The sequence below is a fragment of the Mauremys reevesii genome, unplaced genomic scaffold (assembly GCF_016161935.1).
Source record: "Mauremys reevesii isolate NIE-2019 unplaced genomic scaffold, ASM1616193v1 Contig39, whole genome shotgun sequence".
Lineage (NCBI taxonomy): Eukaryota > Metazoa > Chordata > Testudines > Geoemydidae > Mauremys > Mauremys reevesii.
The window spans coordinates 101,018-127,183 of record NW_024100850.1 but is presented as its reverse complement, the minus strand read 5'-3'; the positions used below and the strand labels follow the sequence as shown (position 1 = coordinate 127,183).

The 26,166-nt window shown below is 45.1% G+C and overlaps 1 protein-coding gene across 1 annotated transcript in view; it reads right to left on the bottom strand.

Moving 5' to 3' along the window:
- LOC120393938 (WD40 repeat-containing protein SMU1) overlaps positions 1-22,535 on the bottom strand; it is a 40,207-nt gene extending 17,672 nt beyond the window's left edge. The window contains exons 1-7 of the mRNA XM_039518396.1: positions 22,383-22,535; positions 20,772-20,982; positions 20,038-20,190; positions 19,195-19,305; positions 15,966-16,094; positions 14,139-14,258; positions 11,611-11,727 (exon numbers count right to left, since the gene is read on the bottom strand). Of these exons, the coding sequence (XP_039374330.1) occupies positions 11,611-11,727; positions 14,139-14,258; positions 15,966-16,094; positions 19,195-19,305; positions 20,038-20,190; positions 20,772-20,982; positions 22,383-22,408 (867 nt within the window). The 5' untranslated portion in view covers positions 22,409-22,535. The remainder of the gene's footprint in view (positions 1-11,610; positions 11,728-14,138; positions 14,259-15,965; positions 16,095-19,194; positions 19,306-20,037; positions 20,191-20,771; positions 20,983-22,382) is intronic.
- Positions 22,536-26,166: the final 3,631 nt, after the last annotated feature.

Here is a 26,166-nt window from a genome sequence, read left to right as displayed (position 1 = left end):
TTAGAGTAAGTCTCTGGCGAGTTGGGAGTTCCAGCTCTACCGGGCGGTGCCGGGAGCAGGGGTGGCCGGGCTCAACGGCTCTTCTGGCGCCGGAGCTGCCGGATCTATGCACTGAGCGCACCACCACCGGAGCCACGGAGTTGACAGTGGCTGGGCAATCGGTCCCGAGTCGGGCTTTCGCCGCCGCTGGCGCCTTCTTTTTGCGCGCTGGGACGGGAGCGGCGCCGTGATACCGTGCCGCCGTGGCCGGACGCCCGAGGTCCGGCTGCTGCCGCTGCGCACCGAGCCTGATTTCGTGCCGCGGGGTGGTGCCGGTGGACGAGCGCCGACTCCATCAGGATCTGCTTGAGCCTGAGTCTCGCTCTTTCCTGGTCCGCGTTTAAAGGCAGCACAAATTGGACACTTGTCCGTGCGATGCGATTCCCAGACAGCGGAGGCAGGAATCGTGGCGTCCCCAACGGGCATCAACCGTTGACAAGCCGAGCACGGCTTGAAACCCGGTGTCTGGGGCATGAGCCCCGCCGGGCGGGGGAAAAAGGAAGGAGGACCCCTCCTAATTCCTTAACTACTATTCTAACTAACCAACTATGAACTAACTAATAACTATATACAAGAAAACCGGAGAAACTGCTAGGGGTGTGGAGGACTAACAGAGCACTCCACAGTTCCAGCTAACCGTCACGGGCGGGAAGAAGGAACTGAGGAGCGGACGGGCCGGCTGGGATATATATTCAGCGCCATGGCGGCGCCACTCCAGGGGGCGCCCAGCCGGCCCGCCGGGGTTGCTAGGGTAAAAAAGTTCCGAATACCGTGCACGCGCGGCGCGCACACCTAACTGGAATGCATTGGAGCAATCACTCGAAGAAGAATAAGAGAGCACGACACTGTATGATTTCTAGAGCTGATATAGGGCAATTTGTTCAGCAGAGTGATGTAAGCTTCGTTATGATTGCATCATCCATGACTTCTAGGAATAACATGATGCAATTCATATAATGTATGATGCAATACCAGCTTCAGATTGCATCATTCATTGTTTTGCCTAAAAAGCAAGTACTGTCCAAACCCAGTCATAGATTTATTCATAGATCCAGTCAAAGATGTATTTTAGTCATTTCTGGTTTAAATTGAGATCCCTTCCCTTTATAACTCACTTATCCTCCGCTATTCCCAAGTCAAGGGTCGTATATACTGACCCAATAGCATAACTTGAAAACTAGAGCCAATCAACAATTTTAAGCATCATTTTTGTTCTCAGTGACCCAGAATTAGTAAAGTTTGACTACATTTATTTCAGAAGCATTTTGGCTGTAGAGCAGCGTTTCATATTTGTGAATAACTATTACAACATCAGGTTCAGATTCAGAATCATCCCAGCGCAGTAGCTGCCATTAGAACTTTTTCTCCTTGCACTCTGCTGTGACAGATCTATCATGAAACTGGCTGCATTTCCCTCCCCATTCCAGGACTGGCCAATTCTGTCAAATTTTCAATATTATTTCATACCCTAAAATACATCAAATTCTGGAGGTACCTGAGAGCACTCCACAGTTAGGGATGGGTTTAAAATGGAGCATAAATTCCTTGTTTTCTGCAAGCAGATGGCCAGGCAGTGTGTAGTGTCACTGAATTAATCTGATTTCTGAAATTCTCTTCATAGGATTTCAATAGGAGCTCTTTAAATTTGGTCTCTGGGTGAGGTTTTCCTTTCCTGTCCTACTTTTAGCTGCTGACCACTCTCTTAACACACTACATCTACTCCATACTTGGCAAAGGCAGTGGATTCTGACTAGAATTGGTGCAACAAGTAGGGTGGTGGAGTTTTTTCCAATAAAAATGTTTAGCTTTTATTCTTGCTCTAATTGGAAGTTTATACACTGCAGACAAAAGCCCGATTGGAGGCAGCCAGCATGAGCACACAAGGCCTTCTCTGTTAGGAGTTACACTTCTGTCAGATGTGATGCTACAGCTGGTGCCCAGCTGTTGGCATGAGACACACAAGAGATGACAGATAAACAGTGTCTGCAGTTGCACTTGCCTCACCCCGCTGATCCTACCTCTAGTCCAACCCTCCTCCCTAATTAACTATTTAAAAAACCTAGGAAACATACACAAAACTTTGCTGTGTAGCAGCCATGCTTGTTACATACACACCCACCAACCCCATGCCAGACACAAACCTACAAAAGTAAGACAATGAAACGTTAAACCACCTAGCAGTACATACCCTCTGCTTTTCCTGCCACACGCCCACACCTTACCATACCACAGCTACTGTACACTATGCACGTAGCACTATCTCCTAGTAATGCCAGCCTTCCAGAACCCCCTTCAACCATCCTTCTGCACACAGCCCTTTAGTAAACTACCCTCTCCCAACACTATTACACCAAACAGCCAAGTACTAGTGTTTTGGGGAGGGTTAAAACTAATCAGGTAAAGGGGTGCATGCACAAGAGCAAAGGGGGAAGAGCTATGGTTGCAGTAGATGGTTGCTGTGGTATGGTTAGGTGTGTGCCAGCCCCCTTTTTTATAAAATGCTTTTTGAAGAAAAAACCTATCTAAAGATAGTTTTAATCAAGATACATTATAGCTCAAAGATATCTCATCATGGAATACGAATTATAAATTCTAATTCTATAGACTCAGACTTTAAGGTCAGAAGGGACCATTATGATCACCTAGTCTGACCTCCTGCACAACGCAGGCCACAGAATCTCACCTACCCACTCCTGTAACAAGCCCCTAACCTATGTCTGAGCTACGGAAGTCCTCAAATCGTGGTTTAAAGACCTCAAGGTGCAGAGACTCCTCCAGCAAGTGACCCGTGCCCCACGCTGCAGAGGAAGGCAAAAAACCTCCAGGGCCTCTGCCAATCTGCCCTGGAGGAAAATTCCTTCCCAACCCCAAATATGGCGATCAGCTAAACCCTGAGCATGTGGGCAAGACTCACCAGCCAGCACCCAGGAAAGAATTATCTGTAGTAACTCAGATCCCAACCCATCTAACATCCCATCACAGTCCACTGGGCATATTTACCTGCTAATAATCAAAGATCAATTAATTGCCAAAATTAGGCTATCCCATCATACCCCTCCATAAATTTATCAAGCTTAGTCTTGAAGCCAGATATGTCTTTTGCCCCCACTACTCCCCTTGGAAGGCTGTTCCAGAACTTCACTCCTCTAATGGTTAGAAACCTTCGCCTAGTTTCAAGTCTAAACTTCCTAGTGTCCAGTTTATATCCATTTGTTCTTGTGTCCACATTGGTACTAAGCTTAAATAATTCCTCTCCCTCCCTGATATTTATCCATCTGATATATTTATAGAGAGCAATCATATCCCCCCTCAGCCTTCTTTTGGTTAGGCTAAACAAGCCAAGCTCTTTGAGACTCCTTTCATAAGACAGGTTTTCCATTCCTCGGATCATCCTAGTAGCCCTTCTCTGAACCTGTTCCAGTTTGAATTCATCCTTCTTTAACATGGGAGACCAGAACTGCACACAATATTCCAGATGAGGTCTCACCAGTGCCTTGTATAATGGTACTAACACCTCCTTATCTTTACTGGAAATACCTCGCCTGATGCATCCCAAAACCGCATTAGCTTTTTTAACGGCCATATCACATTGGCGGCTCATAGTCATCCTGTGATCAACCAATACTCCGAGGTCCTTCTCCTCCTCCGTTACTTCCAACTGATGTGTCCCCAGTTTATAACCAAATTTCTTGTTATTAATCCCTAAATGCATGATCTTGCACTTTTCACTATTAAATTTCATCCTATTACTATTACTCCAGTTTACAAGGTCATCCAGATCTTCCTGTATGACATCCCGGCCCTTCTCTGTGTTAGCAATGCCTCCCAGCTTTGTGTCATCCGCAAATTTTATTAGCACATTCTCGCTTTTTGTGCCAAGGTCAGTAATAAAAAGATTAAATAAAATTGGTCCCAAAACTGACCCCTGAGGAACTCCACTAGTAACCTCCTTCCAGCCTGACAGTTCACCTTTCAGTATGACCCATTGTAGTCTCCCCTTTAACCAGTTCCTTATCCACCTTTCAATTTTCATATTGATCTCCATCTTTTCCAATTTAACTAATAACTCCCCATGTAGAACTGTATCAAATGCCTTACTGAAAGCGAGGTAAATTAGATCCACTGCGTTTCCTTTGTCTAAAAAAATGTTACCTTCTCAAAGAAGGAGATTAGACTGGTTTTGCACGATCTACCTTTTGTAAAACCATGTTGTATTTTGTCCCAATTACCACTGACCTCAATGTCCTTAACTACTTTCTCCTTCAAAAATTTTTCCAAGACCTTGCATACTACAGATGTCAAACTAACAGGCCTATAGTTACTTGGATCACTTTTTTCCCCTTTCTTAAAAATAGGAACTATGTTAGCAATTCTCCAATCGTACGGTACAACCCCTGAGTTTACTGATTCATTAAAAATGCTTGCTAATGGGCTTGCAATTTCATGTGCCAGTTCCTTTAATATTCTTGGATGAAGATTATCTGGGCCCCCTGATTTAGTCCCATTAAGCTGTTCGAGTTTGGCTTCTACCTCAGATGTGGTAATATCTACCTCCATATCCTCATTCCCATTTGTCATCCTACTATTATCCCTAAGTTCCTCATTAGCCTCATTAAAGACTGAGGCAAAGTATTTGTTTAGATATTGGTCCATGCCTAGATTATCCTTAACCCCCACTCCATCCTCAGTGTTTAGCGGTCCCACTTCTTCTTTCTTTGTTTTCTTCTCATTTATATGGCTATAGAACCTTTTACTATTGGTTTTAATTCCCTTTGCAAGGTCCAACTCTACATGGCTTTTGGCCTTTCTCACTTCATCCCTACATGTTCTGACCTCAATAAGGTAGCTTTCCTTGCGAATCCCTCCTCTCCCACTCTTTGTAGGCTTTCTGCTTTTTCTTAATCACTTCTCTGAGACAACTGCTCATTGAGCTTGGTCTACAACTCCCGCCTATGAATTTTTAAACCTTTCTTGGGATGCAGGCTTCTGATAGTTTCTGCAACTTTGACTTGAAGTAATTCCAGGCCTCCTCCACGTTTAGACCCACAAGTTCTTCAGTCCAATCCACTTCTCTAACTAATTTCCTTAATTCTTTCAAGTTAGCCCTTCTGAAATCAAAAACCCTAGTCCCAGATCTATTTTTGTTTATCCTTCCATCTAGTTTGAACTGAATTAGCTCATGATCACTCGAACCAAGGTTGTCCCCTACAACCATGTCTTCTATGAGGTCCTCACTACTCACTAAAACCAAATCTAAAATGGCATCCCCTCTTGTTGGTTCAGCAACTACTTGGTGAAGGAATCCATCAGCTATCACATCCAGAAAAATCTGAGCCCTATTATTATTACTAGCACTTGTTCTCCAGTCTATATCTGAGAAGTTAAAGTCTCCCATGATCACACAATTCCCATTAGTGTTTACTTAATTAAAAATATTAAAGAGGTCTCTATCCATAATCAAATCAGATCCCGGCGGTCTGTAGCACACTCCAAGCACTATCTCAGGGGAGGCTCTAGTAGCTTTCTCTCCCAATGGGATTTTTGCCCAGACAGACTCTGTCTTATCTATTCCATCACTTCTTATTTCTTTACAGTCTATCTCATCACTGATATACAATGCTACTCCAACACCTTTGCCTTTATTTCTGTCTTTCCTAAACAGCACATAGCCTTCAATACCTGTACTCCAGTCATGACTACTATTCCACCATGTTTCTGTTATCCCTATAATATCCGGTTTCACTTCTTGCACCAGTAGCTCTAGTTCCTCCATTTTGTTACGTAGGCTCCTTGCATTAGTGTACAAACATCTTAATTTTTGCCATTTGGCCTCACTGTCATTCTCTACCTGATTAGGCACAGACATTCTACCACCACATCTCTTATAAGACTGATATCTACACTATCCTTCCTCCTTATGTCCATTCTCCTGCCCACGGCTGTAATCTTTCTTATTTTGTTTTCCTCCCTCTCAATGTTAAATTCCGGCGTGGAGATTACCTGGACATCTCCCAACCATCTCCCCAAAATTCCTAGTTTAAAGCTCTCTTAATCAGTTGTGCCAGCCTCCATCCTAGAAGTCTATTTCCCTACTTACTCAGGTGAAGTCCATCCCGAGAGAACAGTCCTCTGTCCATGAATGCTTCCCAGTGGCCATATATCCTAAAGCCCATCCTTATAGCACCACTGCCTGAGCTATCTGTTGATCACCATAATCTTGTCACACCTTTGTTGCCCTTCTCTAGGAACAGGCAGAATCCCACGGAAGATCACCTGAGCCTTGATTTCCTTAAGCATCTTCCCCAGTCTGGCATAGTCTCCCTTGATACGTTCCAGCGAGAATCTAGCCGTATCATTCATTCCCACCTGAAGGACAATCAGTGGATTCTTTCCCACTCCCGTTAGGATCCTTTTCAGCCTCAGGTCCACATCCTGTATCTTAGCACCTGGCAGACAGCACACCCTTCTGTTCTCCGGATCAGCTCTAGTTACAGGCCTGTATATTCTTCTCAGTAAGGAATCCCCAATCACGTAGACCTGCCTTTTCCTGGTGATGGTGCGATTCTCCGATCTATCCCCTGTTCCCTCTGGCTGCAAGTCCAATCAGGGCTCAGCTTCTCTCCCAGCACACTGCTCCTACCAGCCTCCACATATATAACTACAAAATACAATACACAAAATACAAAAACCTTCTCCTCCAACAGAACTCCCACTGAAACTCCCGTTTACAGCTCTGTTTGCTGGCTCCTGTGCCGCTGCAGCTGTCTATGCCGCTGCTTGACTGGCTGGCTATAGCATGAGACAATATATTCGTGTAATGTTTAAGAAAAGTTTTGTAAATGAGTTCCAGTAGTCCATGGATTAGGGACCCAATCTTATGGGGTTCCACAGGCTTCTGTATAGATTATTGAGGTTAATCTTTCTATCTACCCAATGGGACTCAGTGCTCAGTCTAGAAGATACCATCAGAGATGCTTAGTTTTGCAGTTCCCAAACTGTGGATTTGTGTCTCCAGAGATAACAGGCTTGTTAACAGCAAAAATGGTTTTTAAATAAATAAATAAATAAATAAATATAGAGAGGTGAGAAATAACAGACCTCAACCCTATTGTCCCTTTGCAAATTTGTGTACAGAGTCAATCCCTTACCTCTCTCTAAAAGTGCAAAGTTTCAAAAAGTTCAGTGAATAGAATTGGGGATGGAATGAATTTGAACAAGGAGAAATCTGGAAAGAAATGTGAGAAGTGAAAGACATATGTTTGTTTTGTTAAAATATTATATGTTTGCTATTAAAGAAAAAAAATCCAGAATACTTAACACTGTTGTTTTCAGGGCTTTGGAGTAGAGCCTGGAGCTGGAGCGTTAAGCAGCTCCGGAGCAGTGGAGCTGCAGGTTTTTGCCTGGAGCCGGAGCACAGCTCCAAAGCCTTGGTTGTTTTAGTTAAATAAAACAATTTAAATGTCTGTCTGGTGATCTCCTCCAATACAGCATGGCAAGAAAATCCTCCAAATATTAATGATTAACCTGTTGAACTGGAGATCGTTCACCTCCCAATGGCTTCATAAAATATCTGCTTCAATTATCTTTGGTAAATGAAAACCAAACAATCATTCATTTCCTGATACAGCTGTAAAACTAATCTGAAAAGTTTTAAAAATAAATCCCTGTTTAAAAATGTATAGTATGTACCTGCTAAAAATGAAACCTATATCTATCTCTGAGTTGTGAAGACTATGTATTAAGGTTATAACAACCAACACAAATGCACTTTTATGTAGAAAACCATGATTAAATCGAGTCTTCCTGACTAGTGATTTAAATAATGATTTAACTCAAACCCACTCTGGTGCCTGTGAGTGGAGGAATAAAGGGTCTACACTGTTAGGTGGCTTAACTTTTCACTGCCTTCTTTTTGTGGTTTTCTATCAGGTATACCAGCAGCAGCCCTAATTGCTTCATAACACAGTTTATGTATTATTCAACATGCATCCTAATGGGGAATGCATGTAGGCTGGCTATCTGCTTGTTCCAGTCCTGCTCAGCAACAGAAGGGAGGGCGGAGTTGTTTCGGTTGTGCTAGACAAAGCAAAGGATTTCAAATAAGCTAAAAGTTTATGGGGAGTATTTAGCCTCAAGGCTGATTTGGGAGATTATGTAAGTAACAGATTCTCACCTGAACCCACACAGGGGTTCAATTAGCCCCAAACTACCATCTTCAGTTCTGCTACTCCTACATATGGTACCATTTGGGGAAATCAAAGTGCTGGACAGAGAACCCTGTATAGAGACAGGCCAGACTAAGGATGGCAGGTGACCTACATGTGGTTCAGGAGATAGTTTAGCCACCCACTTCTGCCCTCCCCGCTCCCTCAGTGTCAAGCCTTAAATTTCAATGCCTTTGGCTTTCTGTGTTTAAGTCAAACCCTTCCAATACCCCAACTTTAATTTAAAGCCATGTTAAAACAGAACCACTGGGGGGGAGAGGGGGTGTCACTGAAAATAGAAATGGGGATGTTAGTTTGCAGGCTCATCACATAGGTAGCTACTGTCCATTGCAGTGATTCAACCCAGACTACCAATATCTTCACCACAACTCTCCTTTGAAAGTGACTGGCTGATCTGAAAGATTCCAATCAACCCAGCAACTATGACTTTCCCCTACAAACATCTAACTGCAGTACGTAATCTATCATTGAAATAAGCTTCTGTACCAGATGACTGGACAATAGCTAATGTGATGCCAATTTTTAAAAAAGGCTCCACAGGTGATCCCGGCAATCACAGGCCTGTAAGCCTCACTTTAGTACCAGGCAAATTGCTTGAAACTATAGTAAAGAACAGAATTGTCAGACACAGATGAACATGATTTGTTGGGGAAGAGACAACATGGTTTTTGTAAAGGGAAACCATGCCTCACCAATCTACTAGAATTAGTAGAGGTGGTCAACAAGCATGTGGACAAGAGTGACAAGAGGCTAGGGAGGGCCCATTCTCATTGGGGTACATCCTTAACTCATGTGTGCATGTAACTCCCAATGATTTGAACAGGAATGAACGGCCTAGTGCTCACAACCATATGAGAGGCTCAGTGCATTGCAGAGAAGGCATCAAGAAGAGAATGCAGTACAAATATACAGGTGTCACTAGCCTCTGTTTGCCCAAACCTGGGAATGGGCAACAGGGGATTGATCACTTGATAATTGTCTGTTCTGTTCATTCCTTCTGAAGCACCTGGCATTGGCCACTGTCGGAAGACAGGATACTGGGCTAGAGGGATCTTTGGTCTGACCCAGTATGGCCGTTCTTATGTTCTTATCTATTCCACATCAGTTTCACCTTCCCTTGTATGCGTGACATGCCATCAAGCTGATCTCCAAAGTAGGAGCTGTTTCCTACTTGAGACTAGATTATCTGGGTTTGGTTTTAGGGATGCCTGAACTCATCTGTCCTGGCAGCTCTTCCTGGTGCGGAACACTGATGGCCATAGCACTCCTATCAGGACATTAGCCATACAAGAAGGATTGCACCTGTCAGCAATGGGGCTGCTACTAGGGCAGAGGGCTGCCTGGCCTAAAGCTGTAAAAGACTTTCCACCCCCTCCTCCTCCAGAAAGGAACAACAGGCCACTGATTTGGAACAAAAAATAAATGTTCACCTTGGAGCTATCCTTTCTTTTCCCTTTAGAGGTTAAATGTCACTCAAAACCCCTCATTTGCGTTAACACTGATTAACAGATGAGTTCTGTTTTCCATCATTTATGCTGTTTACATTTCGGACTATTCATATTAAGACAATGAAGACAGACTAATTTCATTTGTGTTTCTAGTTACTTTCGGGTACTCATGCATTAACAGAATGCTCTGCTATGGCAGGGTTTCAAATGCTGCAGGGCATACAACCAACCATCTGCTTTCCCTGCCATTTAACAAACGTCACAAAAACATTCACATTAGGTTGTCGTTTTCCTAAGTTAACACACAACCTAAATGTTGGATCCCAACTACTTATGATGCTCTAAGCTGTTTTGCTAATTAACACATTGAGAGAGCGAGACCTGGGGTGGGAGGAAACTCATGAAATAAACTAAAGAAAGACTAGAATACAAGTTGTGACAGACACTGCAATGTCCTGCACAACCCTCACTGAATTAAGTTAAACCGTTTTAAATCAAGTTCAAGTATCACTGGAGTTCATTGTATTCAAAATGCAGATGTCCATGTATTATTGTGGGATTGTATGGAACCTCTCTGTGGGCAGACATGACTAATGTAAACACCGGGAAGTGGTATCAGCTTCAAAGGACTTGTTTAAAGAATGTGCCAGATAAAAATAAATTTTTGGTTAAGTGGGTTTCCTAGGAAATATCTAGGAGAAGGTGAATGCAAATGTACCCCTCCAAACCAGTTATGCAAAGCCTCAGCCTTTTCCATTGGCTACTGATTACCTGCTCCCAGAATCTCTAGATCAAAGACCCCAGCCAAAAAAGGATGGGCTGATTTATTCATGAGGGTGCTTGTTCTGAGCCAAGACAGTTATGAACTGGTAACCACAGTAAAACCCCTTGGTGGGTAGTGAAGGACTGACTCCTACCTTGTTGGCGTTGTGGTGACTTTTACTGTTTTAGTATGTTTTCCCAGTAATGCTTTCACCTTTGGAATAAGTGTGCTTACTTGGGAAGAGCTGTGTGGTACTTTATAACTATGGACAATTACACTGTTACAGCCTATGAGGAGAAAGAAAAGTAGGCCTGCTTAGAGAGTCTGACTTGCTGGAAAATTCAGTGTAGACAGGGACCTGTGCAGCCTGAAAATTCCAAGCTCAGGAAGGAGTAAGACACACATCTCCACCCAAAAAAGTGACAGCTAGGGAGCCAGAACCTTGAAAGTGGGTGCCCTTGGTGAACCATAGAGAACAAACAGAGGTGCAGTTGACCTGAAACATGACACAAGTCTTCCAGGAGTGAGCTTGCACCCCATCCAGATGGCAACTCCCCAGAGGTGTCAGATTGAGAATCACTGTTCTAGAGGGTCACAGTGGGAGCATCTCAAAGCCAGAGTGTTAGATACACAAATAGAGACATTACACTTGTTCATATCTGAGGCTACCATACAGAATGCACTGCACATGCATAAGGCATTTAGTAAGTCATGCATACACATCTCCTTTTCTAGAGGATATGATTTGAAGAATTTCCCAAACTAGCAAGACAAGTGAATCTTTAAAGACCACTAGCTTGTATAATTATATATTTAGCCGCCTTGTGTAACAAGATCACAGGGCATGAAACCCACAATTCCCTGAGTGTAAAATCAATTCCTTTCTCAAGACAGGCACAATACTATAATCCAAAAGTGTGTTAAAGAGTACCTTTATAGGCCAACTTTAAGACTGGAGAATATGAAATTATAGCAAGAAATTTGTTTTCAGTGCATGGGGAAATTAACCATAGGAACTGAGTGTTAGCCCTTCTTCCACCTCACACTCCTCAAATTTAAAGGGTGCAATGTGTACATTTGATTTAGCCTAATCTTTCTGCACTTCCTAACAGTTTCTATGTCCTAAAACTTGTACCTTGATCTTCCCATCTTGTGCTCCAGTTGCTAACATTTCTGTGTCTCTACTGAAACACATGCACAGAACTGCATCATCCATCATCATAAAGTTATCTTGTGCTTGGTATTTCAGATCCTAAATGAAACAGCAAAAAGATATGTCAGTCACAATAATGGAGGATAAAAGAGAACTAAAACTAAACAGCAATAGCTAATTGCTATCAATTCATGGAAGAATACAGCTCATAACTGTAAGTGGCATATTATGTTCATGAACATTGAACAGGCCACATTCCATCTGGCACCTGCAATTTGAACAACAAACCTGTGCCACATATGTGGGGAATGGAGAATACTGTGAGGTCACATAATAACTAAAATACAATTATGGAGGGAAAGAATCCCCAATTAATCAGCCCAACAGATGTTTTACTTCTAAATTCAAAACTATGATTGAATCAGTCAAAATCATACCTATACCCAAATTTGTTGAACCAGTAGTAATAACAAGTCAACCAAGCTTTGGTTCTGAGGCTGCTTCCTAACTTTACAGTACCTATTGCTAAATTAAATATATACCTAAATTCTTCTTCACCACAAAATACAAAGCATTTAGTTCATATAAAAAAATTAAAACACAGCAAATAATCACATAAAACAAATATTAAAGTCAATCAGATGATGGGATCAAACAAACACATTTGGGTACCACCTGGTTGTAGCATTTAGTTTAAAAATATTGTTATGTATACAAGTGTTAATAAGTATCAGAGGGGTAGCCATGTTAGTCTGCATCCACAAAAACGAGGAGTCTGGTGGCACCTTAAAGACTAACAGATTTATTTGGGAATAAACTTTTGTGGGTTAAAAACCCACTTCTTCAGATGAAAGTGTTAATAGTTACCTCATTGCTTCTAATGTGTTACAAAATACAGAAAATATTTAAGACTGGCAAAAAAGACAGAAAAAAACCCCAAGCATTGAAATGTGCACTCTAGCCCATCATGTAAAATAAGTGACACCCTTGAGAATACTGCATTTCCAAGAGTGTCAGAGGGAGGAGTATTGAGGACCAAACACAAACCTAGGCCCTATACTGAATAAAGCACCTCAAAATGCAACAGACAAAATTACTGACAAGGCTTTTTAATGATTTAAAAGTGTGGTGCTAAACTTTGAGCAAAAAGTCCCCTGGAAATCCAAGTTTGAAAAAGATAAGAACATTCTGATAGCAGGGCATGTCGTTCTCCATAGCTATCCTACTCAAATAACAAAAATAAAGGTTATGTTAATGAATAATTTAGGATGATACACATGTTGTGAACCATGATATCCAAAGATGAAAAATTGCTACATGGCAAAAATAAGAGCTATATTGTATTAATCATAAATTATTAATATTAAACTATGTATAGTGAATGAGTTTGGATAGGCTACAGTAATACTTATGCTAAGGCTTCTGCCTAGTCTTTACTTGACAAGAGTGTTGTCTTCCAATTTCTCTCTTATGTAGACTTGCTTAAATGAGGCTTACAGCTGACAAGACAAAGGTGATGTTTTGTTCATGGAATGTATCATATTGGAGGACGTACATAAGAGAAAGTTCATCGGTACAATAAAATATACAAAACGTAATGCTAAAAAGTCCCTATTTTGGGAAAAAGTATCAGGTGACATGAAGACACGAAAAAAGAGGGGACAGCAAACATTAGATAAATTGAAGCCTGCCTATGTGTAGTGTATGGGTTATATAAGCATTATCTTAATGTTGATTGGATGAAAGCTAATGAATATGAATTATGGGAAGGTATCAAAAACCAAATGAACAAGGGCCCAAATCCAGAAACTCAGAAGGAAAGTTTCCTGGTACCCCAGAACTTGATAACTTGGACCCCTATCTGCTCCATTCTATCTGTTTTATTATGTCATATGTATATGACCAGAAACTATAAGTGACAATAGTTCTTTTTTAAAATTCATAAATAAAAGCAAGAACTGGGTGGACTCATGCCTCAGTTTTCAATCTTACATGCTCAGCTCTGTTCAATCAATGGCACCAGCCTATAGGACTGATCACTCTGGCAACTGGTTAGTCTCCTTAGCAGCTCATATCCCAAGTATTTCTCCAGATGAGTCTGCTAACTACAAGAAACCATGTAGTTGTTTTGCAATTATTTTTATATATGTCTATTAAGAGTACGTTATATGGCCCCCTTTACCATAGTATCTGAGCACTTCACAATTTAATATTCTCATCCTCAAATACCTCTGTGATGTAGGGCAGTGCTTTTATTCCCATTTTACAGATGGGGAACTAAGGCACAGAGGGATTAAGTGACTTGTCCAAGGTCACACGGGGTGTCTGTGGCAGAGCACAGAACTGATCCTATATCTGCACCTCCCAGGTCAGCACCTGGGACAAGCCTTCCTCTCCAAATTCATTTTAGTTAGATTCATCTGGATTTGAAACCTGGTTTCAGAGTTGAAAAATGTACTCTAACCACCAATCAATTCATTTCCCAGTAAATGAATCCAGAACTAATTTACCTTCCTGATCTTTCCAGTAGTGAAATTCCACACTTCAATGAATCCATCCACAGAGCCTGTTACCAGATATTGACCATCTGGAGAAAACCTAGCACATTCCACGTGTGACTTCTGGCCAAACTGTTTTCAAATGAAATAAAAATAGGATTTTAATATGAGGTCAGTTTAATTTTAAATCAAGTTAACTGGTGCCAGTATATGATATATTCCAGGGCTAAAGGTTAATTTATTTGAAGTTAGTGGTGGAAAACAGCTGCCAGCTCTACTGGGCTGCCTACTAAACCAAACCAAAACAAAAAAACACAACTATTCCTTTTTGATCAAGAATTATTTATGCAGCTGCTTTACTTCTATGCCAGCCTATGCTTTCAAAAATAGTCAGGTTAGCTTTCATTAATTTTTGCAATCATGGATGTCAATTGAGACCTTTACAATGTCTATTTAACAAACATAACTAACCTTAACTAATACAGCTGAAAAAAAAATCAACAGAAAAAAATTGTTTTGTTTGAATTGCTATTTGTTACATGAAAAAAATTCAGAGAGAAAAAGCCACTTTTCACTTCCCCTCCCACCCCCATATTAGAAAAAAGGGGGTAGGGAAGTACAAGAGTGAAAAAGGTTTTCTCCTCCTCAGAAGTGTAACAAAATTTTTCATTTCAAAATGTCATAATACAAAATTTGAACCAAAATTATTTTTTTCCACAACAATATGTTCATTACGATTGAAAAAGCAATTTTTGTCAAAAAAGTTTGATGAAAATTTTGATTCATTCTAGCAATTACAAATAAGTGGATTTAGTGACTGGTAGAAATATACCAACACAAGCAAGCAGCAGAGCCAGTTTCCAGGCAACCTAACGAACGCAGCTTGCCTATAGTAGGCTGCCTGATTTCCTACCAACCAGGTGGTGTAGCCAAAGTCAGCAGACTGGCTCTTAAGCACAGCAGCAGTAGCAGTTCGCCAGCTGCTCTAAGCATCTGCCCAGGGATGCAGTAGCTCCTGCACCTGCTTATTCCTAATCCTGCTCCTGCCTGGATTCTGATCCTCAGCTTAGCCTCTGACCCTGGGTTCTGATTTCTGGGTATGGATTCCTGCTCCAACCACTAGACATGACTGCTTACATCCAGGTCACTGACACAGACACCCCTGTAAACCACATTTTCTGTTTATTATCTCTGCAAGCTGCTTGTTCTGAAAACTGGCAGAGCTACTGAGCATGAACAGGAACTACTGGGCTTATGGAGTTCACCTATAAACCCTGGAAACTCCACAACAGAAAAGCTGTCTGCTGTAAATCAAGCTTTGCAGGAGCACAGAAATTTCAGAGCAGAATTTGTTGATGTATTGAAATCTGTATGAAAAGCTTTTTTTTGTTGTTGCTGAAAGCTTTCTACAAAGACATTAGTTACAACTATATTAATTTAGTGCTGCACTTAGTATCAAAGTTCCCATGATTAATGGACGTTACTAACATGCATGCACAAAACCAAATTTTTAAGAATATTTTTTTTCCTGTAGATGAGAGCCTTAATCAACCAGAACACAACAGCTTTAAAATTCAAAACCAGCTAAAATTGGAAAAACATCTATAGTTTCCTGAAATGTAATTAGCATTCCCCCACCCTTAACTGGAGTTTTCATCAAACCTTCCAAAAATGTACTTCTGGGCCAAGACCAGGCATGGAAACATTTAAGTAAAAAGGATAAATTTTCAAAAAGCTATGAGCATGTGAAGACTGGGAGTTAAAACGAAAGTCTTGGCTTAAGGTAACTATAGCAAGTACTACCAAGCATTATACAGAAAAAAGTTAGTAGAATTCTACCTTAATATGTCTGCTCAGCTGTGTGGGGAACTTTTCTTCTTCTACATCTTTCACGGCTGCTTTACCTCTGAACAAATCAATTGTCATCCCTGGAGGAAGCAGTCCCTGGTGCTGCTGCCATTTCAGTGCCTTATGAGAAGCCAAAATGATTATAGTTAGAGATCCTTTTCATGAAGTAAGCTCAGTCAGTGTAATCCTCTGAGGAGGGGCTGTGTTACACCAAATTCCTCAGTATAGCAAGCTTTTCCTAGAAATCTTCAATAAACTTAGCACTTCTACTTTTGAGTGGCCACTCCAAGATTTTTCAGATTAGTTACTCAAAGCAATGCTGTTGCCAGAACTCTGGAAACCAATGCAAAGGTTTGAGCATATCTTTGTTATTTCCAAGTGTTCCTAGCAAGTGAGAATAGCTGCAGGCCCTCCCTAATTGTTTTCCTTTCAGTACTTTATTTACAAAGGATGAGATAAATATGAAGTTGTACACATTTAGTAGTTAGTTCTGAATGAGCTGGCAAAGAATTATTTACATATAAAAGTAAAGGACCTTTCTTTGATAGTGCTTTTGTGAACAGACAGAAGAATAAAATTTACACAGCCACTACAGTAGAATCATCATTTTCCCAACACAGGACATAATACTTATTTCAAATCAATATATATGAGAACATAAGAACGCCCACATGGGTCTGACCAGTGGTCCATCTAACACACTATCCTGTCTTCCAACAGTGGCCAATACCAGGTGCTTCAGAGGGAATGAACAGAACAGGCAATCCATCCCCTGTAATCCACTCCCAATTTCTGGCACACAGAGGCTAGAGACACTCAGAACATGGTGTTGCATCCCTGACCATCCTGGCTAGTAGCCATTGATGGACCTATTCTCCATGAACTTATCTAGTTCTTTTTTTAACCCTATTATAGTTTTGGCTTTCACAATATCCTCTGGCAAGGAGTTCCACAGATGACTGGGCATTGTGTGAAGTAGTACTGTAACTCCTCACTTAACAACGTAGTTATGTTCTTGAAAAATGCTACTTTAAGCAAAACAATGTTACACAACTCTAATTTCCCCATAAGAATTAATGTAAATGATGGGAGAGGGGGCATATTCCAGGGAAAAAATTTTCTCCAGACAAGACACTCTCTCTCTCTATATATATATGTACGTACACACATACACACACAGAGTATAAGTTTTAAACAAACAACTTAAAGCAATGATGCTTGTGAAGTTTGGTTGAGGTGGTGGAGTCAGGGGTGGGATATTTCCCAGGGAATGCCTCACTGCTAAGTGATGAACTAGCACTTGGCTGAACCATCAAGGTTTAAACACATTGTTGCTAATGTAGCCTCACACTATACAAAGCAGCAGAAATGGAGGGAGGAGACACAGCATGGCAGTGTGATGATGAACCCATACTATCTCACTGGAGCACACCACTCCCTCCACTTTCCAAAGTGCCAGGGTGTGTGCGCGCATGTATGTGAGAGAGAGAGAGACACACACCAGGTGTGTGAGACAGAGAGAGACACTCATTGCCCCTTTAAGTACGCTGACCGCACTCTGATTACACTGCCTTTTTAAGCAAGTTAAGACAGCAGCTGCTGCCAGCAAGCTCCCTCCATCCTGAGCCCTGTCCTGTCCCCCCCCGCTCTACAGAGATAGGGTACAGGAGCAGGACACCCTGACATTAGCACCCCTCTTCCCCCCGACCCCTTGCACTGCAAGCAAAAAGCTTCTGGGAGCAGCTCCAAGGCAGAGGGCAGGAGCAGCACACGGCAGTGGGGGGAAGGATATCTGAACTGCTTGGGGATAGTCTGCAGGGCAGCTGCCACACAGGGAACTTAGGGGAGCTGATGCGTGGGCTGCTGGTCCACTCTGGTTCCAAGCCCCCACCAGTTAGCTCCAATGGGCTGCTCTTTCTGCAAGCAGTGGACAAAGCAGGCGGCTGCCAAACAATGTTATAAGGGAGCACTGGCATAACTTTAAATCAACATGTTCTCTAATTGATCAGCGATGTAACAATGAAGCAAGGTTAACTGGGACGACGTTCAGTGAGGAGTTACTGTACTTTCTTTTGTTTGTTTTAAACCTGCTTCCTATTAATTTCATTGGATGACCCCTAGTTTTTGTGTTATGTGTAGAAGTAAATAACATTTCCTTATTCACTTTCTCCACACCAGTTAAGATTTTATAGACCTCTATCATACCCCCTCTTAGTTGTCTCTTTTCCAAGCTGAAAAGTCCCAGTCTTATTAATCTCTTCTCATACAGAAACTGTTCCATACCCCTAATCACTTTTTTGCCCTTCTCTGTACCTTTTCCATTTTCAATATACCTTTTTTGAGATGGAGTGACCAGATCTGCACACAGTAATCAAGATGGGGGCATACCATGGATTTATATAGAGGCATTGTGATATTTTCAGTCTTATTATCTATCCCTTTGCTAATGATGCCTAATATTCTGTTAGCTTTATTGACTGCCACTGCACATTGAATGGATATTTTCAGAGAACTATTTACAATGATTCCAAGATCTCTTTCTTTAATTTACTTTATTTAAAGTTTAAGCAATGAAAAAAGTTACAGTAGAACTTTATTAGTTCACACTCACCAGGGAGTTCATTGCAAGTCACTGAGTTTTGAAAACGAATAATCAATTTAAAAAGTAGGGACAAAATCTCATGAAATATAATTTATTTGAATAGTTTATTTTAGATTTATTATCATCTATTAATACCAGTAAGTATTTTGCAACCTATTTTATAAACAACAAACAAACAAAAAAAACCCTTAAACTACAAACATCAATTTTAGGAACATGACCTCTTACTATAGTTATTAAATAGAATCATAGAATCTCAGGGTTGGAAGGGACCTCAAGAAGTCATCTAGTCCAACCCCCTACTCAAAGCAGGACCAATCCTCAACTAAATCATCCCAGCCAGGGCTTTGACAAGCCTGACCTTAAAAATCCTCTAAGGAAGGAGATTCCACCACCTCCCTAGGTAACCCATTCCAGTGCTTCATCACCCTCCTAGTGAAAAAATGTTGATGTGAAGAGGGAAGAGACTTATTTGCGTCTGCTATTTATAAAGTGTAAGATGAATGTGGTTCTACTGTGGCAAAGCTTAGGAATAGGCCACCCAAATTTCAGTCTTGTACATTAAAAGTCTAGAAACAAATTGGTATAGTTATTAAATATATTTTCTTCAAAAATTACCTGCCCCAACAATGCCATAAGACGCGATGGAGGTACTACACTGACTTCTCCAGCTAAAGCTTGTGCAATAGCAGCTCTCCGTTTCTCTTTGCTGCTGCCATCTGGGTATGCCTACGAAGAAGATACATGTGAAATTATCATTTCCTGCATGAATTTTGTCATAGACCAATGTCACTTTGACTAAAAATAAGATATGACAACAAGTGTTTAAGGAGCCAAGGAGCGAAGCAAATAAATAAAAAAAAGACAATTTGAGTAGCCAAAGAAAATTCTAGATGCAAAACACACCTGAATAAAGGGATTAAGTTTAGATTTAAACAAACCCAGTCTAAAACAAATATATTATAGACAATACCTGGCAATTTTATAACTTTTTTATATATAAAGCATCTTCAGAGCTACAGGAGTGGACAAGTATTGTTTCCAACTATTTAAAGATGGGAATATAAGGCACAGAAGGGTTAGGTGACTTGCCCAAGATCACACCAGAAGGATGTGGCAGAAATGAAAACTGGACCATGATTGCCAGAGTCTCAATCCAGTGTTTAACCACTTGTGAATCTTAAAAAAGTATGTATTCATGAAGTGCTTAATAAAAATGGCAAAAAAACATTAAAAACTGCAGTATCATAACAGAATAAAAACAACAATACTGAAACCACAAATACAGAGTTTGAGAGATGGAGATGGCTTACACAGAAAAAACAGGAAGGGAAAAAAATACAAACAGAGTAAACTTTTCATTAATAAGTGTGCTGTGCAAAACAGTTACACTAATTACAAATTCTCCAAGTCATATAACTATAACTTTAAAAAAAAATAAATTCCACAAATACAACTTACCTCACGAGGGTCAAAGTAGGACCTAGCCAGGAGATTCTCAAGGTGAATGTATCTCTCTGGCTGAGTCTGTTTTAACATGATCATAGGGTCAGTTTGCCTTAGGAGGGATCTGGCAGCACCCAGCTCACGGAGCTCTATTAATTCAAGAACAACCTGGAGTAACATAAAGAAATATGGTTAGTATCCACAAGATAAAATACAACTCTTATGTTAACAGTTAAACAACGGGATAGTATTTACTACTGCAAAGCGTGAATATGATCTAAAAAATAAATTCTTCACAAACTGTTTCTCCGTGCTTTGAATAAATTTGTTTTTAAAAATGGAGACAGTATTTTATATATAGATGCAAGAAATATTTTCCACCTCAAACGTCAAGGATCATTTGTTCACTATTGATGCTGAAGGTATGTATTTGACACCCGTCCAAAGCTGAACTTCCTATCTATACAGTAATTCTACAAACCAATGCTTTTAAGATTTGAGCAGTACATCACAGGGGGAAGAAAGATCTTGACAATTAGATGGGCAGTTTGTTTCTTCCCCACAACCCTAGTTTTTCCCTTAGTAGCACTCATCCAATGGTGCACAGCAAGCATTCTGGCCCAAAACCAGCCTATGATTTTTCCTTGTGACATTCTGATCGCTTTCAGTTTGTGGTTAATGGCAGCAGAGTGGTGACCATAAATGCACAATAGGATGTGTGGCTGGTACTGTGTTGGTGACACATCCACCTGTTCATAGAGGTCGATCAGGGTCTTGTCTGGCAGCTTGAGGGACTGTATGGCCTGCAGCACTGTGTCCCAGTGCCCACTGTTGATATCAGCCACGAAGCTCTCAATGCTGTCCACAGTGTTGAGGGACACGGTGGTCTCCTCCTGGAGGGTGGCCAGTGCACGGTGAAGGCTGTTCTCCTTCAGGTACTGCATGATGAGCCGGATCACACTGCGGGGGGAGCCACGGGGACAGACAGGGCTCAGGATCAAACAGGCCTCGGGGAACAGGCGCAGGGTCACCCCCCAACCCGATACCCCCCCAGGCACGGGCCCAGAATCACACCCCCTGACCAGGAACGGGGCCGCGGCCACCCCCCGCAACCCAGGAACCCCTGGGAACGGGAACAGGGCCGGAACCACCTTTCGCACCAACCCAGGAACGGACGGGCTCGGGGCCACCCCCCAACCCGGGAACAGGGCCGCGGCCACCCCCCAACCCGGGACCAGGGCGCGCCACCCCCAACCCGGGAACAGGGCGCGGCCACCCCCAACCCGGGAACAGGGCGCGGCCACCCCCAACCGGGAACAGGGCGCGGCCACCCCCCACCCCGGGAACAGGGCCGCGGCCACCCCCAACCCGGGAACAGGGCGCGGCCACCCCAACCCGGGAACAGGGCGCGGCCACCCCCAACCCGGGAACAGGGCCGGCCACCCCAACCCGGGAACAGGGCCGCGGCCACCCCCAACCCGGGAACAGGGCGCGGCCACCCCCAACCGGGAACAGGGCCGCGGCCACCCCCAACCAGGACCCCGGGAACAGGGCCGCGGCCACCCCCCAACGCGGGACCCCACCCGGCCCGGGCCCAGAATCACACCCCCGGACCAGGACCGGGGCCGCGGCCCCCCCCCGCACCCCCGGACCCCCTGGGAACGGGACCCGGGCCGGAACCACCTTTCGCACCAACCCAGGAACGGACGGGCTCAGGGCCACCCCAGCCCGGGACCAGGGCCGCGGCCACCCCCAGCCTGGGACCAGGGCCGCGGCCACCCCCAGCCCGGACTCCCGGGCCCCGGGCCGCGGCCACCCCCCCACCCGGGACCAGGGCCGCGGCCACCCCCAACCAGGACCAGGGCCGCGGCCACCCCCAACCTGGGACCAGGGCCGCGGCCACCCCCAACCTGGGACCCCGGGAACAGGCCGCGGCCACCCCCAACCTGGACCCCGGGAACAGGGCCGCGGCCACCCCGACCTGGGACCAGGGCCGCGGCCACCCCCAACCTGGACCAGGGCCGCGGCCACCCCAACCTGGGACCAGGGCCGCGGCCACCCCCAACCTGGGACCAGGGCCGCGGCCACCCCCAACCAGGACCAGGGCCGCGGCCACCCCCAACCTGGGACCCCGGGAACAGGCCGCGGCCACCCCAACCAGGACCCCGGGAACAGGGCCGCGGCCACCCCCGACCTGGGACCAGGGCCGCGGCCACCCCCAACCAGGACCAGGGCCGCGGCCACCCCCAACCTGGACCCCGGGAACAGGCCGCGGCCACCCCCAACCAGGACCCCGGGAACAGGGCCGCGGCCACCCCCCGACCCCGGACCCCCGGGTCACCCCCCAGCTCCGCTCTCACTCCGAGGACTCGATTTCTATCGACATCTTGGACCGCCCAGGATCCCCTCAGCTCCCACTGGACAGAACAACAGGCGCCACTTCCGGCCTCGCGCAGCCCCACTTCCGTGGGTGGGCCAGGACCGAGTCACTCACTGCTCAGCACGCATGCGCAAAACAGAGGCCAGGCGGAGCGCGCCGTCCCGCTGTGTGCGCATTACGCATGCGCAAAGGTAGACGCAGTCAGTGCCGTGCAATGTGCGCCCGACCGGCGGTCTCCTCACTGCGCATGCGCACAGTGAGAGCGTTACCCAATCACGGTCGGCAACGGGAAATTAAAAAAAAAACCCAACACACCGCAACCAGCGACTATTAAACATTTAAATCTGAGGTAAAGACAAAAAGAAAACTAATGGGCCCCCTCACGTGACCGGCCGAGCGTCCCGAGCCCCCGCGAGCCGCCAGGCAAAGGGGCGCGGCAAGGCGAGAGTTCGTGCGGGACTGGCCTGGGGCAGGGCCCGCCACCGCCCGGCTTGCCTGAGAGCCCGCGAGGGGACGAGGGGCACCCGCTCGCCTCTCCCCGGGCCGCCCTGCTGGTGTGTCCCGGCTGGCTCGTGCAAAGTGCTTGTGAACGGGACAGGGCGAGCTGAAACAGCCAGGCGGCCTTGGGGCACCTTAGAGACCAACACATTTATTTGGGCATAAGCTTTCGTGGGCTCGAACCCACTCCATCAGATGCATACAGTGGAAAATACAGTAGGGTGCTATAAATACACAGCACATGAAAAGATGCGCCTTGCCTTTCCAAGGGGGGGGGGGTCAGTGCTAACGAGACCAATTCAATCAAGGTGGAAGGGGCCTATTCTCAACACTTGACAAGAAGGGTAGTGACCCAACCACTCCCAGTCTTTATTCAGGCCTACTTTGATGGTGTCCAATTTGCAAATTAATTCCAGTTCTGCAGTTTCTCATTGGAGTCAATCCCTGCAACAGACCCCCATTGCCAACTCTGCCAGCACATCTATTCAAGGGATGCCATCATAGGACCTAACCACATCAGCCACATCATCAGGGGCTCATTCACCTGCACATCTACCAATGTGATATATGCCATAGCATCATAGAATATCAGGGTGGGAAGGGACCTCAGGAGGTCTTTTAGTCCAACCCCCTGCTCAAAGCAGGACCAATTCCCAACTAAATCATCCCAGCCAGGGCTTTGTCAAGCCTGATTGTAAAAACCTCTAAGGATGGAGATTCCACCACCTCCCTAGGTAACCCATTCCAGTACTTCAGCACCCTCCTACTGAAAAAGTTTTTCCTAATATCCAACCTAAACCTCCCCCACTGCAACTTGAGACCATTGCTCCTTGTTCTGTCATCTTCTACCACTGAGAACAGTCTAGATCAGGGGTGTCCAAACTACGGCCCGCGGCTCAGTTTTTATTGGCCCACAGCAAATTCTGAAAATATAATTGAATATGGCCCGCACATGGCGCTTGAGCTCAACTCTGTTGCACTTCTCAGTTTCAACACTAGATGGAGCCAGTCACAGAAAAGGTGCTTCTCCACTAAACAAAATTAAGCAAAGAAAAATAGTTACCACGAGTCACCAGAAATGGCAGCACCGAAGAAACGCAAGATAGCAAGTGAGTGTAGAACAGGGGTGGGCAAACTATGGCCTGCAGGCCACATCCGACCCGCGGGACCGTCCTGCTGAGCCCCCGAGCTTCTAGCCCGAGACGCTCGCCCAAGGCCCCTCCCACACTGTTCCCCCTCGCCCACAGCCTCAGCTCGCTCGCTCCACTGCCGGAGCCGGCACAAGGGAGCAGGGTGGGTTGGATAGAGGGCAGGAGAGTCCGGGGTGGTGGTCAGGGGGTGGGGGTGGGGATAGGGGTTGGGGGGAACAGGGGGTTGAATGGGGGCAGGGGTCCCGGGGGATAGTCAGGAAGGAGGGGGGTTGGATGGGGTGGCAGGGGGCAGTGAGGGGCAGGGGTTCTGGGGGCAGTCGGGGACAGGGAGAAGGGGTGGGTGGATGGGGCAGGGGTCCCGGGGGGTAGTCAGGAAGGAGGGGGGTTGGGTGGGGTGGCAGGGGGCAGTGAGGGGCAGGGGTTCTGGGGGCAGTCGGGGACAGGGAGAAGGGGTGTGGATGGGGCAGGGGTCCCGGGAGGGCCGTCAGGAATGAGAGGAGGGGTTGGATGGGGCGGCAGGGGCCCAGGGGCAGTCAGGGGACAGGGAGCAGGTGTGTGTGGATGGGGCAGGGGTCCCAGAGGGACCATCAGGGAATGGGGCAGTTGGATGGGGCAGGAGTCCTGGCCGGGGGGGGGGGGTGGTAGATAGGAGGTGGGGGCTGGGCCATGACCCCCTCCCCTAACCGGCCCTCCATACAATTTACGAAACCCGATGCGGCCCTCAAGCCAAAAAGTTTGCCCGCCCCTGGTCTAGATCCATCCTCTTTGGAACCCCCTTTCAGGTAGTTGAAAGCAGCTATCAAATCCCACCTCATTCTTCTCTTCTGCAGACTAAACAATCCCAGTTCCCTCAGCTTCACCTCATAAGTCATGTGCTCCAGTTCCCTAATCATTTTTGTTGCCCTCCGCTGGACTCTTTCCAATTTTTCCACATCCTTCTTGTAGTGTGGGACCTAAAACTGGGCACAATACTCCAGATGAGGCCTCACCAATGTCGAATAGAGGGGAATGATCACTTCCATCGATCTGCTGGCAATACCCCTACTTATACAGCCCAAAATGCCGTTAGCCTTCTTGGCAACAAGGGCACACTGTCGACTCATATCCAGCTTCTCGTCCACTGTAACCCCTAGGTCCTTTTCTGCAGAACTGCTGCCCAGCCACTCGTTCCCTAGTCTGTAGCAGTGCATGGGATTCTTCCGTCCTAAATGCAGGACTCTGCACTTGTCCTTGTTGAACTTCATCAGGTTGCTTTTGGCCCAGTCCTCTAATTTGTCTAGGTCCCTCTGTATCCTATCCCTACCACTCCTCCCACTTTAGTGTCATCTGCAAACTTGCTGAGAGTGCAGTCCACGCCATCCTCCAGATCATTAATGAAGATATTGAACAAAACCGACCCTTGGGGCACTCCGCTTGAAACCGGCTGCCAACTAGACATGGAACCGTTGATCACTACCCGTTGAGCCCGACGATTTAGCCAGCTTTCTATCCACCTTATAGTCCATTGATCCAGCCCATACTTCTTTACCTTGTTGGCAAGAATACTGTGGGAGACCGTATCAAGAGCTTTGCTAAAGTCAAGGAATAACATGTCCACTGCTTTCCCCTCATCCACAGACCCAGTTATCGCCTCATAGAAGGCAATTAGGTTAGTCAGGCATGACTTGCCCTTGGTGAATCCATGCTGACTGTTCCTGATCACTTTCCTCTCCTCTAAGTGCTTCAGAATTGATTCCTGGAGGATCTGCTCCATGATTTATCCAGGGACTGAGGTGAGACTGACTGGCCTGTAATTCCCTGGATCCTCCTTCTTCTCTTTTTTAAAGATGGGCACTATAGTAGCCTTTTTCCAGTCATCCGGGACCTCCCCCGTTCACCATGAGTTTTCAAAGATAATGGCCAATGGCTCTGCAATCACATCCGCCAACTCCTTTAGCACCCTCGGATGCAGCGCATCTGGCCCCATGGACTTGTGCTCGTCCAGTTTTTCTAAATAGTCCTGAACCACTTCTTTCTCCACAGAGGGCTGGTCACCTTCTCCCCATACTGTGCTGCCCAGTGCAGCAGTCTGGGAGCTGATCTTGTTTGTGAAGGCAGAGGCAAAAAAATCATTGA